This window comes from Anomaloglossus baeobatrachus, chromosome 1 (assembly GCF_048569485.1).
Source record: "Anomaloglossus baeobatrachus isolate aAnoBae1 chromosome 1, aAnoBae1.hap1, whole genome shotgun sequence".
Lineage (NCBI taxonomy): Eukaryota > Metazoa > Chordata > Amphibia > Anura > Aromobatidae > Anomaloglossus > Anomaloglossus baeobatrachus.
In genome coordinates, this window is record NC_134353.1 from 800,217,009 (window position 1) to 800,232,536 (window position 15,528).

The window sequence follows — 15,528 nt, forward strand, 5'->3', positions numbered from 1 at the left end:
ATACCCTCGCATTGCTGGGGCTGGCCGCCGTATGCTGGTGTGGGCTCCCGTGCGAGCGGGGGACGAGATACGCTGGTAACCATGGTAGCATAGTTACCAGCGCATCAAGGTCCTGCAGCGGCGGAACATACACACACGCACACACATAACAGCACACACACACACACACACACATCAGATCACACTCACTCTCACACACACCTCACACACACATCACATCGCATCCACATACTCACAACATCCTGGGATATCGCTTGCTTCTCGGCGGCGATACTGTGCTGTGAGCTTCCAGGACCTGCCGGAGGATCACATGGCCAGAAGCATGTGGTATCTCCGGATGTTGTGAGTGTGAGCGCGTATGTGCAATATCGTCAATGTGTGTGTGCGTGAGTGTATGCGATCGGGTGTGTGTGAGTGTATGCGATCGGGTGTGTGTGAGTGTATGCGATCGGGTGTGTGTGAGTGTATGCGATCGGGTGTGTGTGAGTGTATGCGATCGGGTGTGTGAATGTCGGCAGAGGAGCACGGCGTGCTGGAGGAGGCTGGGAGGAGAGAGGCTGATCCTGGGGAAGGCTGGGATGGGGAGGCTGAGAGAAGAGAGGCTGATGCTGGGGGAGGCTGAGGCTGGGGTAGGCTGGGAGGAGAGAGGCTGATGCTGGGGACCGAAAAGGCTGATGCTGGGAGGAGAGAGGCTGATGCTGGGGGAGACTGAGGCTGGGGTAGGCTGGGAGGAGAGAGGCTGATGCTGGGAGGAGAGAGGCTGATGCTGGGAGGAGAGGCTGATGCTGGGGGAGGCTGAGGCTGGGGTAGGCTGGGAGGAGAGAGGCTGATGCTGGGAAGAGAGAGGCTGATGCTGGGAGGAGAGAGGCTGATGCTGGGGGAGGCTGAGGCTGGGGTATGCTGGGAGGAGAGAGGCTGATGCTGGGGACAGAAAAGGCTGATGCTGGGAGGGGAGAGGCTGATGCTGGGAGGAGAGAGGCTGATGCTGGGAGGAGAGAGGCTGATGCTGGGGGAGGCTAGGCTAGGCTGGGAGGAGAGAGGCTGATGCTGGGAGGAGAGAGGCTGATGCTAGGGACAGAAAAGGCTGATGCTGGAGGAGAGAGGCTGATGCTTGGAGGAGAGAGGCTGATGCTGGGATGAGAGAGGCTGATGCTGGGGACAGAGAGGCTGATGCTGGGGACAGAGAGGCTGATGCTGGGAGGAGAGAGGCTGATGCTGTGGGTAGAGAGGCTGATGCTGGGAGGAGAGAGACTGATGCTGCGGGCAGAGAGGCTGATGCTGCGGGTAGAGAGGCTGATGCTGGTGCAGCATGGGGGATGGAGCACGATGGGGGGTGCGCAGCATGGAGGATGGAGCACGTTTGGGAGTGCGCAGCATGGCGGATGGAGCACGTTTGGGAGTGCGCAGCATGGCGGATGGAGCACGTTTGGGAGTGCGCAGCATGGCGGATGGAGCACGTTTGGGAGTGCGCAGCATGGCGGATGGAGCACGTTTGGGAGTGCGCAGCATGGCGGATGGACCACGTTTGGGAGTGCGCAGCATGGCGGATGGACCACGTTTGGGAGTGCGCAGCATGGCGGATGGAGCACGTTTGGGAGTGCGCAGCATGGGGGATTCAGCACGATGGGGAGTGCGGAGTATGGCGGATGGAGCACGTTTGGGAGTGCGCAGCATGGCGGATGGACCACGTTTGGGAGTGTGCAGCATGGCGGATTGAGCACGTTTGGGAGTGCGCAGCATGGCGGATGGAGCACGTTTGGGAGTGCGCAGCATGGGAGATGGAGCACGATGGGGGGTGCGCAGCATAGGGGATGGAGCACGATGGGGAGTGCGCTGCATGGGGGATGGAGCACGATGGGGAGTGCGGAGTATGGCGGATGGAGCACGTTTGGTAGTGCGCAGCATGGCGGATGGAGCATGTTTGGGAGTGCGCAGCATGGTGGATGGAGCACGTTTGGGAGTGCGCAGCATGGGAGATGGAGCACGATGGGGGGTGCGCAGCATGGCGGATGGAGCACGTTTGGGAGTGCGCAGCATGGGAGATGGAGCACGATGGGGGGTTCGCAGCATAGGGGATGGAGCACGATGGGGAGTGCGCTGCATGGGGGATGGAGCACGATGGGAAGTGCACACCTCCCCCCAACACACACACACGCGCGCACTGCACAACACACCACACACACACACTGGGAACCACAAACAACTGCCCTACACAGACACCCACACACACAGACAACGCTGCACACACACAACACCCAACACACAAACACCGCGGCACACACAAATATACGCACATACCGCACAACACACACATTGCACAAAACATACCTCCCCCAAAACACACCACACCCACACAAACCGCGCAACACACACACACACAACGCTACAGACACACAGCGCTCCACAAACAACGCAACACACGCAACACACATACAACACCGCTCCCACCCCCCGTCACACCCAGACAACACCCAGAACATGTACAGCGCCCTACACAAACACTTGGTAACTACACACAACAACATATATATATATATATATATATATATATAAAACAAAAATCATACATGAACTACACAATACGTAAATTTTAGAATACCCGATGCGTAGAATCGGGCCACCTTCTAGTCAGTAATATATTTTCCTTGAATCTGTATGTCAGCTGACACCTATGGCAGGATTCCTGGCTTATAACCTTTAGGCTAGGAACGCACTTTGCGTTCACCTACTTGCAGTTTAGAACGCATGTTTTGGGCTTAATTGATTTGACCAAAGTTGCCTTTTTCTGAATTTTAGCGCTGAAAACGCTGCGTTTTTGCCGCGTATTTGATGCGTTTTCACGCTTTTTAGCTGCGTTTCCACCTGCGTTCTGATAGTTGCGTTTTGAACATAAAGACACTGCTTAATAAAGTTTAAATAGTCAAAATCTAAGAAAAATGGTAAAAAAAAAATCAAATCTATAATCATAGACAAAATCATGAAATTAAATTATGTTCATTAAATTATTGCGGTAATATGATATTTTATGGAAAAATTGCAATAAAGTATTAATTTCCTTAATTTAAATTGTCGGAATATGTGTGTGTGTAAAGGGACTTATGAAATCATTATTTTATTGATCAAAAAGCATGCTTTCTGCACTGAAAAAGCAGGTAAAACGCAGGAATTTGAAGGAATCTTGGTTTTTGCCATTTCTCATTGACTTCAATGTTAGCAAAATGCACCCAAAATGGCAAAAACAATTGACATGATGCTTCTTTGAACGCATGGTTTTTGCCACAAAATATGCAAATTAAACGCAGCGTTTAGAAACGCAAAGTGGGGTCGGAAAATCCAATTTTTCCATAGACTTTGCTCGTAAATCAAAACGCATGCCTTATGGCAAGAAAAAGGTGCTTCCCAAAACGAACCTAAAAAGCACCTAAAATGCAGGTAAAAACGCAAAGTGCGTTCCTAGCCTTAGGGCGTCTTTGCACGTTGCAACATCGCATGTGTGATGTCGGTGGGGTCAAATCGAAAGAGACGCACATCCGGCGTCACTTTCGACATCGTAGTGTGTAAATCCTAGATGATACGATTAACGAGCGCAAAAGCGTTGTTATCGTATCATCGGTGTATTCTCCGACATTTCCATTATGCAGAGACAGGTACGATGTAGTTCCTCGTTCCAGCGGCAGCACACATCGCTGTGTGTAAAGCCGCAAGAGCGAGGAACATCTCCTACCTGCCTCCCGGCTGCAATGAGAAGGAAGGAGGTGGGCGAGATGTTTACATCCTGCTCATCTCCGCCCCTCCGCTGCTATTGGCCGCCTGCCGTGTAACGTCGCTATGACGCCGCACGACCTGCCCCCTTAGGAAGAAGGCGGGTCGCCGGCCAGAGCGACAGTCGCAGGGCAGGTGAGTGCATGTGAAGCTGGCGTAGCGATAATGTTCGCTACGCCAGCTATGACAAGATATCGTACCTGCGACGGGGGCGGGGACTATCGCACTCGACATCGTAGCATCGGCTTGCGATGTCGTAATGTGCAAAGCCCGCCTTAGACTTATTGTTTATGGGCTCTGCTAGGCTTCATATAAAAAATATGCCATTATGGAATTTTTTGTAAATTCATGGCAAAATCCACATTTGACAAAACTTCCCACAAATCCAGGAACTGTAGTTTTTGCTGCTGATATTTTCCATCACATAGTGGATGTGGTTTTGTAACATTAGACCATAGTATAATCTACTGATGGGATCCTCAAGTTTCCTCATTTCTAGCATGTTTCTTACCAATAACATTGTAGATAAAATTAACTCTGTTATTAAAGGGAATCCATCACCAGCATTTTTCCACCTTATTTGATTGCAGCATAATGTAGGAGCAGAGATCCTGATTCCTGCGATGTGTCACTTACTGGGCTTATTAATGCAATTTTGATAAAATCACTGTTTAATCAGCAGTAGATTATTATTATTAAAGGACTACTTAGTGTGCTTTCAATTAGTCCAGCATATTCATGAGCTCTGTATAACTGCTAGATCTGCAGCAGACAAAACATTGATTTTAGCAAAATGACAGCAAGGAGCTCAGTAAGTGCACACATTGCTGCAATCAGGGTCTCTGTCGCTACATTATTCTGCTCTCAGATAGGGGAGCAAAAATCTGGTGACAGATTCCCTTCAACCCCTTAATGACCACGGGCAGTAATATTAATATATCTCTGCGGTCATAGTGTTCATCCCCACCTGCTGCTGCGGGCTGCAGGCAGGGAGCCGTGCACATGTCAGCTGATTTGTACAGCTAACATGTGTGCCTCGCAGGTACGAATGGAATCGCTATCCACCCATACCTGTTAACTCCTTGAATTGCGCTGTCAAGATGTGACAGCGCCATTTTAACGGTGGTAATCGCATACTCACAGGCCACCACCAAAAGTCACATGACGTGATCACGTGGATCCGATGGTTGTCATGGTAGCACAGGGTCATGTGATGGCTCCTGTAGCTCACATGACTCAGGTCCTGTAAGAAGCAGCCGAGTACTGCAGGTTACAGGAGATGATCATTTCTCCCGGTTTGACCTGTGCTGCTCTGATCGAGAGAAATGAATGAGTGATCAGACTGCTGATCCTTATTGCCCCCTAGGGGGACTAATAAAATAAAAAAAAGATTTAAAAAAAGTTTTGAAGAATTAAAAAAAAATAAAAGTTCAAATCACCCTTCATTTGCCCCATTGAAAATTAAAGGGTTAAAAAAATAAAAAATATACATATATTTAGTATCGCCGCGTTTACAAATGCCCAATCTATCAAAATATAAAATCAATGAATCTGATCGGTAAACGGTGTAGTGGCAAAAAAAATCCAAACACCAAAGTTATGTTTTTTGGTTGCCACAGACTTTGCGCAAAATGCAATAACTGGCAATCAAAATGTAGCATCGGCGCAAATATGGTACCATTAAAAATGTTAGTCCAAGACGCAAAAAATAGGCCATCACTGAGCCGCTTTTTTTGGTCAAACTCCTGATATTTTTTTTAACCCCTTAGATAAAAGTAAACCTATACATGTTTGGTGTCTACGAACTCGTACCAACCTGAGATATCACACCAACACATCAGTTTTACTATATAGTGAACACAGCGAATTAAATATCTCAAAAACAATAGTGCAATCACACTTTCTTTGCAATTTTTCCGCATTTGGAATTTTTTTGCTTTTTTCCAGTACACTATATGGTAAAACTCATGTTATAATTTAAAAGTACAGCTCGTTCCGCAAAAAACAAGCCCTCACATGATCATATTGACTGAAAAATAAAAAAGTTACAGCTCTCGGAAGAAGGAAGGCGGAAAAAAACCTGGAAAGCGCAAAATCGGACGGTTGTGAATGTGTTAAATGATTGTTATATGGCTTTATTTTAGTGTCACCAGTTTACCATAGGACTCCATGCTGATATAAATTTTGTAGATGACATTTGTTGGAGTTGCTGTATTTATTCCTATAAAAATATGGTTGCATTATGGCTATACTGTGAAAGTGGGCTAAGTGTAAGAAACCCAGATGTGTAAATTCAAGTGTGGTCCCTATACGGTTGGCCTCCAGAAATCTCACGGAGGCCGTCCACCTTAGAGCACTGTGGGCTGATGGCGATCTTATCGGACTCCTCCATAGATATGAATGCTCGGGTTAGCCAAGTGTTCATCTGTTCTATATGGGAAAAGCGGATTAAGCCACAACCAAACTCATTTGATCTTCGTTGAGAAGAAATGGATTAAGTGGATCCATTCCAACTGTCTCATTATTATTTTCCCCAACATCATGAGGACTCAAGAGGCATACACTTTAGATGATTGGTCGAACCTCCTAAATTGGCAGGTTCAGATTACTTTAATCCAGTGTGTGCCAAGATCTTTACACGGTCCTAAGGTAGTTCTCCGTTTTCAGAACAGTTGTGTCCACAGGTCCAGTTTGTTGTAAAAAAAAAAAAAAAAAAAAAGCCATGCTTTACTTGCCCTCCCCTGGTCCAGCACTGAGTCTCAGCCTCTGCTCTCAGTGTCTGTTGTCTGCAGGGCTGAGCTTATATCATGAGCGCGGCAGACAGCAGTCACCAAGGGCAGCATCAGTCTGTGATGGACCTGAGGAGGCTTAGTATTAGTACATACAAAATAATTTTTCCCAGTACAAATATTTATTAAATATAAATGCAAACAAGTGGTTATCACACCTAGGACAGGACAAGGTGAAAGGTAAGAATACCAATTTGTCCCAGATTATAAGTAAGGAATATCAAACATCCAATACTCCTTGGCCCTGGATACCAGGGACAAGGTAGAATTGCATATAATATACACAAATTGATACAATTCAAATTAGAGGCACTGTAACATATGTATGGACAAAGCGACCAAATTACCCGAAAATACAGGACTTAACTTAATGACTGTAAAAATAATCCAATTCAGTACAATTACACAGAAGATACAAGGCTGCGTTGGTAACGTTGGTGAGGTTACAGTCCATTAATTCATCCATATATATCGTATTTGTATAGATGTCGCATTTCCAGGTAAGTCCAATTATGAACAGTAGCCATCTAAGATGGATGAAGTATGTCTCCGCCTCAACGTGTTTCCCCAAGTGAATGGTTCATCAGGAGGCCATTAAAGAAAATGCAGATCCATGACACAGCCCCCAAGAAGATCAGCGGTGGTACAGAGAATTCCGATTGTATGATCCACGGCAGTCATAAGGAAACTCCTAGATATGCAACATCTGTACAAATACGATATATGGATGAATTAATGGACTGTAACCTCACCAATGTTACCTACGCAGCCTTGTATCTTCTGTGTAATTGTAGTGAATTGGATTATTTGAAGGGCTAATTTGCACGTTGCGACATCGCAAGCCGATGCTGCGATGTTGAGCGCGATAGTCCCCGCCCCCGTCGCAGCAGCGATAACTTGTGATTGCTGGCGTAGCGAACATTATCGCTACGCCGGCTTCACATGCACTCACCTGCCGTGCGACGTCACTCTGGCCGGCGATCCGCCTCCTTCCTAAGGGGGCGGGTCGTGCGGCGTCACAGCGACGTCACACGGCAGGCGGCCAATAGCAGCGGAGGGGCGGAGATGAGCAGGATGTAAACATCCCGCCCACCTCCGTCCTTCCGCATTGCAGCCGGGACGCAGGTAGGAGATGTTCCTCGCTCCTGCGGCTTCACACACAGCGATGTGTGCTGCCGCAGGAACGAGGAACTACATCATACCTGTGGCTGCACCGGCATTATGGAAATGTCGGACCCTACACCGATGATACGATAACAACGCTTTTGCGCTCGTTAATCGTATCAAAATGGATTTGCACACTACGATATCGACTGCGACGCCGGATGTGCGTCACTTTCGATTTGACCCTACCGACATCGCACCTGGGATGTCGTAGTGTGCAAAGCCCGCCTTACAGTCATTAAGTTAAGTCCTGTATTTTCGGCTTAATTTGGTTGCTTTGTCCATACATATGTTACAGTGCCTCTGATTTGAATTGTATCAATTTGTGTATAATATATGCAATCCTACCTTGTCCCTGGTATCCAGGGCCAAGGAGTATTGGATGTTTGATATTCCTTACTTATAATCTGGGACAAATTGGTATTCTTACCGTTCACCTTGTCCTGGTGTGAACCACTTGTTTGCATTTATATTTAATACATATTTGTACTGGGAAAAATGATTTTATATGTACTAAGAATATTCCCCTAGACCCCGAGTCATAAATGAGGTTTAGTATTAGTAAAGAACGGCTTCTTTTTTTTTTTTGTGGACACAACTTTACTGAAAACAGAGAACCCATTAGAACATGTGCACACATCGTCTTTCTCGGGCAGGTAAAAAAAAGACTAAACAAGTGAGCATATGGACGGCAATGTGAAAACGACTGGTTGTGCGCATGCTCCATCTTTTTGAGCTTCTTTTCCAAATCTGTGACGCGATCACAGAACTGGCCGTCTGCTTGCAATCTGCTCAGTGGTTTATATGGACAATAAAAAAATCTCACTTGGTGGCAAAGCCCCTGAGAAACTGACCAGGAAGACGTAAAAGAAGTTGCTTCCGGTATTTTTTTTTTAAACATCCTTTTCTTCAGAAACTCTGCGGGTATGCCGGCATCTGAAAGATTTTGTGGGTCTTAGGAATCAGTATAAGGGCATGTGCCCATCATATTGCCATAATTCTGCGTACAGTTGCCCCATCATGTGGCATTACTCCTGCTGCAGGCGTTTGCTGTGATTCTCTGTTACTAACTATAGTATGGGTTGATGTCCATCGGTCTTGTCAGTGATCTGTGGCTGTTGAATGGGAGCCCTGCAAACCACCTCCTTCTTTGCCAGTATCCGTGGCTCTTGTTTTGATTAGCCGGCCTGGCCTGACACTACATGTGCGTCACTCTGCAAAGATGACTGCGCCAGGACGGCTAAACAAAAGAAGATCTGGGGAGGCCATTGAGGCGGTTCACTGGGCTACAGAATAGTGACGTGGCCCCTGGACCAAGTCCTGTGAATCAGTCTGCGCCAACTCTTAACAGTTACTTATATGTTTTCTCACACAGGTGTCAGTATTGAACATGAAGTTGTAGGACCCCATTGCGTCCGCGGCTTTAATCACCCCTGCGGCTGGTTCTGCGTACCCCTCCAGAACAATCCTGAGCACAGCTTCCTGACTGGCTACATTCAGACCGACCTGAGAGGGATGCTTCCTCATGGCACTGTGGACTTGGCTATGGCAGGCTCCCTGGTGAACTTCTACAGCGACCTGAGCAAAGCCTTAAAGAAGACGGAAACCTGAAGCAGAACTTCCATAGTCTGCACTATCACAGGAGGACCCCCGAGAGCGTAGTCTAGAGGCTTGAGAATTATTACACAGTAATTGCATCGTAACACTCCATAAGGGCAGAATATTTTTAAATGAAGACTTTAATATATTTTATCAGATGGATCTTATTTAATTAACTGACGTATATTTTTTATAATTTTGCTGTCACCTTTACACATGCTGCTATACATATACAGTATATATACATATATATAAGGTATTGTATATGGGACCTGTGACTGGTGACGTGTGGAAGGGTCACAGTGTCAGAGTATTTTTCGAGGGTGCTAATAATCCTAATGTCCGCCTACCTTCATAGTCAGATCTGAAGAATTTCACATTCGATTGTGTTTGATATTTACTTATTTTATTATTTTTAATTATTTATAATCTATGGAATATTTTTCACTTTGTGCTCCGTGTTATAAGGATCTCAGATTTTATTGGCAATGTTCTATAACATACTAACTGCGGCTCCATCAGCAGAAGCGACATTGTCACAAAATATAACATCTAGCTACGCCGATTTCAGGTTTCAGTAATGTGTGAAAAGTCTCCTCTTGCAAACTGGAAACCATCAGCAAGCAGAATTATTATTACTGACTAATCCTAATTTATTCAGGTAAGTTATTATGAAGGAATTTTAAGGCCCAGTGTGTATGGGATCCAATGAAGAATGGCACTTTTTTTCTGTTTCCAAGGGAAAAACAACCCATTGTGCCTCAGCCTGAATTTAGATGCATGTGGCGCTGCGGTCCAGAGCCAAACAGACATTCAGACGTATGGCCGATGCCTGACAGGTGTTTGGTTCTGTTATCTAACCTCAGAGCTTTGCATTTTTGCAGTGCCGCATGTTTTGCATTCAGAAGGTCCTATCTGGTTATTAGTTTTGTATTTGCACAGGTTCCTCTGACTAGTCTGGTAACAGATATAAGCGCATTTTCTGTAAAACTTTGAAGAATATGTCAATCCCTCCCCCAAACCCCAAATTAAACATTTAAATATCCTATTATCTGAAGGAAATCAATAAGTGAATACCGAGATAGATCAAACGAGACAACCGTACATAGCACCAACATAAATATATCGCAATTGAATAATAAAGAGGTGTATGGGCTGTGAGGATATAGAACGACCTACGGAAAATTACATAAGAGACACAGAATTGTACAAAAATTCTACGAAAAAGGGATAAGGTCAAAAAACAAATTATTTATTGGTTAAAAAAGAGAGGAAATCAATAAGTGTAGTTAATTGGAGTCACAAAATGCTCTTGGAAATGTTTAGATACCTCTGGACTGGATTCACACTTGTTGCTGTACAATAAGTTTTCATCATTTTTTTTTACTTTTTAACATGTTTGTTCAAGTTAAAAACCCTGCAGTCATGTGGCTCACAAAGTATTAAAGGGTGGTTCACCCATATTCATTATTGGCCTCAACAATATTATGTTGAGAAGCAACGTTTTTTGAGTGGCGCTATTGCAGTCCGCTCTTCCCCATCCCCTGAACCCCGGGCTCCATGACCTCGGGGATCCGGTGAAGAGCGGGCAAAACCCTTCCAACAGCCAATCACTCACGGAGACCCGGACTGGCTGCGGTGATGTCAGGTGAGCAGGAAGTTGACGTGACATCACCGGATCCCCAAGGTCTCCGGAACCACTTCTTTAAAACTCAAAAATCACATTTGGACCCAGCCTCAAGTTAGTTTGATTGTTCCTAACCCAGGACCCCACATTAATGTAGGGGAAGCACTTTAAGGCTATGTGCACACGTTGCGTATTTGCATGCAGTTACGCTGCGATCTGCACCGCAGCGTAACTGCATGCGTCCTGCGACCCCAGCATAATCTATGAAGATTATGCAGGAGATGTGCGCACATGGCGTATTAGAGCGCAGCACTTTGGCTGCTGCCCGAAGCGCGCGTTCTAAGAAGTGACATCACTTCTTTCCTGCGCTCTGCCTGCAGTCCCCGCTCTGTCTATCGGAGGGCTGCACTCAGAGCGCATGAAATCGGCTTTTTTTTTTTTCATTACGAACTCTTTCTGCAGCGATTTGAAGCGCACGTGTGCTGTTCAAATCGCTGCAGAAATTTCTGCAGGGACAGAACGCTACGTGCGCACATAGCCTAAGGCTTTATATGTATGGCCCATGATTAGGGGCGGACATACCTTTGGTGCGGCCGCACAGGGGCATGGGGTCCACTTCTACCTCCAGAGTAATTGTGCAATATGGTGAGCCATGGGACTGCATAGGGCCCATATATTGTTCTTGCACAGGGGTCCCGTCTCTCTGTGTCTGCTCCTGCTCAAACTTATTATGTCGCTTTTCCACATAGTAATTAGTTATTATTTAATGTTGCAAAATACAGTGCCTTGCGAAAGTATTCGGCCCCCTTCAATTTTTCAACCACATTTCAGACTTCAAACATAAAGATAAAAATTTTATGGTGAAGAATCAACAACAAGTGGGACACAATTGTGAAGTAGAAAGAAATTTATTGCTTATTTTAAATTTTTGTAAAAAAATTTTTGTAAAAAAATCCTGAAAATTGGGGCGTGCAATATTATTCGTCCCCTTTAAGTTAATACTTTGTAGCGCCTCCTTTTGCTGAGTTTACAGCTGTAAGTCGCTTGGGGTATGTGTCTCTCAGTTTTGCACATCGAGAGACTGAAATTCTTGCCCATTCTTCCTTTGCAAACAGTACGAGCTGAGTGAGGTTGGATGGAGAGCGTTTGTGAACAGCAGTTTTCAGCTCTTTCCACAGATTCTCAATTGGATTCAGGTCTGGACTGTGACTTGGCCATTCTAACACCTGGATACGTTTATTTGTGAACCAATCCATTGTAGATTTTGCTTTATGTTTGGGATCATTGTCTTGTTGAAAGACAAATCTCCGTCCCAGTCTCAGGTCTTTTGCAGACTCCAACAGGTTTTCTTCAAGAATGGTCCTGTATTTGGCTCCATCCATCTTCCCATTAATTTTATCCATCTTCCCTGTCCCTGCTGAAGAAAAGCAGGCCCAAACCATGATGCTGCCACCACCATGTTTGACAATGGGGATGGTGTGTTCAGGGTGATGAGCTTGCTTTTACGCCAAACATATTGTTTGGCATTGTGCCCATATAGTTTGATTTTGGTTTCATCTGACCAGAGCACCTTCTTCTACATGTTTGGTGTGTCTCCCAGGTTGCTTATGGCAAACTTTAAACAACACTTTTTATGGATATCTTTGAGAAATGGCTTTCTCCTTGCCACTTTTCCATAAAGGCCAGATTTGTGCAGTGTACGACTGATTGTTGTCCTATGGACAGACTCTCCCACCTCAGCTGTAGATCTCTGCAGTTCATCCAGAGTGATCATGGGCCTCTTGGCTGCATCTCTGATCAGTCTTCTCCTTGTTTGAGATGAAATTTTGGATGGATGGCCGGGTCTTGGTAGATTTGCAGTGGTACGATACTCCTTCCATTTCAATATGATCGCTTGCACAGTGCTTCTTGAGATGTTTAAAGTTGTGGAAATCTTTTTGCAACCAAATCCGGCTTTAAACTTCTCCACAACAGTATCACGGACCTGCCTGTTGTGTTCCTTGGTCTTCATGATGCTCTCTGTGCTTTAAACAGAACACTGAGACTATCATAGAGCGGGCGCATTTATACGAAGACTAGATTACACAGAAATGGATTACGGTATATTTATCATCATCAGTCATTTAGGACAACATTGGATCATTCAGAAATCCTCAATGAACTTCTGGAGTGAGTTTACTGCAAAGAAAGTAAAGGGGGCGAATAATATTGCACATCCCAATTTTCAGTTTTTTATAAAAATTTAAAATAAGCAAAACATTGTTCACCTTCACAATTGTGTCCCACTTGTTGATTCTTCACCATAAAATTTAAATTTTTATCTTTATGTTTGAAGCCTGAAATGTGGGAAAAGGTTGAAAAATTCAAGGGGGCCGAATACTTTCGCAAGGCACTGTATCTACAGCCTAAAATGTGTTTTTGTTATATACTGAATACTATATATGCTTTATTATTTATATATTTGCACTTGTCATGAAAAATAGGAGAAGAAATTAGAAGACAACTTCATTAATAATCTCACAGAAAATATTCCTGCTTCTATGTAAAATCTTTCTGATCCATATTTATTACATTTTATCTCTTAACTCTGTACTCGGCTTTGTTTGCTCTGTGGAGATTTTAATGTATTTTTAGTTTACATTGGTCATCATTTTCATACATAGCTATGTAGCGTTTACGAGCGTGGGATTTTATTACTATATATGTAGGACCTTTCCATTTATAACATATTTCAATATAAATAAACCTGGCTTTAGAAGTTTATAAATACAGTTGAAACCAGAAGTTTACATACACTATGTAAGAAGACACATCTGCATGTTTTTCTCACTATCTGAAATGAAATCACAATAAACCTTTCCTGTATTAGGTCAATTAGGAACCAAAATTATTTATATTTGCCAAATACCAGAATAATGAGAGAGAGAGAGAATGTTATAAGGCATTTTAATTACTTTCTGCAAAGTCAAAAGTTTACATACACTAAGGGGTACTTTGCACACTACAACATCGCAAGCCGATGGTAGCGATGCCGAGAGCGATAGTCCCCGCCCCCGTCGCAGCTGCGATATCTTGTGATTGCTGCCGTAGCGAACATTATCGCTGCGGCAGCTTCACATGCACATACCTGCCCTGCGTCGTCGCTCTGGCCGGCAAACTGCCTCCTTCCTAAGGGGGCGGGTCGTGCGGCGTCATAGCGATGTCACACGCCAGGTGGCCAATAGAAGCAGAGGGGCGGAGATGAGCGAGACGTAAACATCCCGCCCACCTCCTTCCTTCCTCATTGCAGCCGACCGGGACGCAGGTAAGGAGATGTTCCTCGCTCCTGCGGCTTCACACAGCGATGTGTGCTGCCGCAGGAACGAGGAACAACACCGTAACATCGGTCCTTCCGAAATTATGGAAATGACCGACACTACACCGATGATACGATTACGACGCTTTTGCGCTCGTTAATCGTATCAAAAACGTTTTACACACTCCGATGTCTACAGCGACGCCGGATGTGCGTCACTTTCAATTTGACCCCACTGACATCGCAGCTGCGATGTCGTAGTGTGCAAAGTACCCCTAAGAGTACTATGTCCTTAAATAATATGGGAGAGCCCATATGATGATGTCATGTCTTTGGAAGCTTCTGGTAGGTTTATTGGCAACATCTGAGTTAATTAGAGTTAATTGACCTAAAACAGGATGAGCAGATCAGGTATCCACATATAGGTTCATATGTGTCTGTATCATAACGGCATGCTGCATGACATCTTGGCATAAGGTTTAGTAGTCATGTTTGACAAGGCCCTTCTTAAATATCTTTATGTTTATGTAACTCTAAGACAGAAAAGTTTTATTCTAATCTTTCAATAAATAAGTAAAAATTAACAAAATTACAAATTGTGTAATTCTACTTCTACTAACACAAGACTATAGCAATATCTAAAGACAATCATCCAGCACAAGGCCGAGCCGTCTGTGACTTTAAATTGCATATATCCTCTTAAAGGTGTTTGTACCAGTCTTCTTCTTTGACTACAGGTAGACGTGTTTTTTGAGCCCAGCCTTTAGACTCTGGAAACTATATTTTACTTGAGTCACAAGGGATGGGAAAGTCACACCATAGTCACTGCCTTGTACCCTACTCCATTGTATTGGGGTGTCACTGGACTGTTGTAAGATGCACCAATGTGTGTCTTCATGTCACAGAAACATTGCAACTCAACTCTTTCACTGTAAGGATAATTTTAATACAAAACCTGAATTATAAGAAAATATATAATTTGTACCTCTAACTACATATATCTTCTAAAGGTAGACACCTGGGGTATTGTGAAAATGCCACCCTTAAAGAGAATGTGTAGACAGGTTTTTGCTATGTAATCTGATAGCAGCATGATATATGCAGAAACCCTGATTCCAGTGACATATAACTTACTGGGTTGTGTGTTGCTGTTTCAATAAAATCAGGCAGGGTTTTATCAGCAAGAGATTATCACTAGAGAACTCCGTGCCTTGTGCATCCTTATCAACTGTTCTGTATACCCCTGCCCACCATTGATTATCAGCTTTCTATCAATATACAGTATACACAGA

The 15,528-nt window shown here is 44.6% G+C and overlaps 1 protein-coding gene across 3 annotated transcripts in view; it reads left to right on the top strand.

Annotated features, from left to right (window-relative positions):
• STARD4 (StAR related lipid transfer domain containing 4) overlaps positions 1-14,832 on the top strand; it is a 50,878-nt gene extending 36,046 nt beyond the window's left edge. For all 3 annotated transcript variants that reach the window (XM_075325015.1, XM_075325016.1, XM_075325017.1), the window contains one exon: positions 9,091-14,832. In XM_075325015.1, the coding sequence (XP_075181130.1) occupies positions 9,091-9,326 (236 nt within the window). In that variant the 3' untranslated portion in view covers positions 9,327-14,832. The remainder of the gene's footprint in view (positions 1-9,090) is intronic.
• Positions 14,833-15,528: the final 696 nt, after the last annotated feature.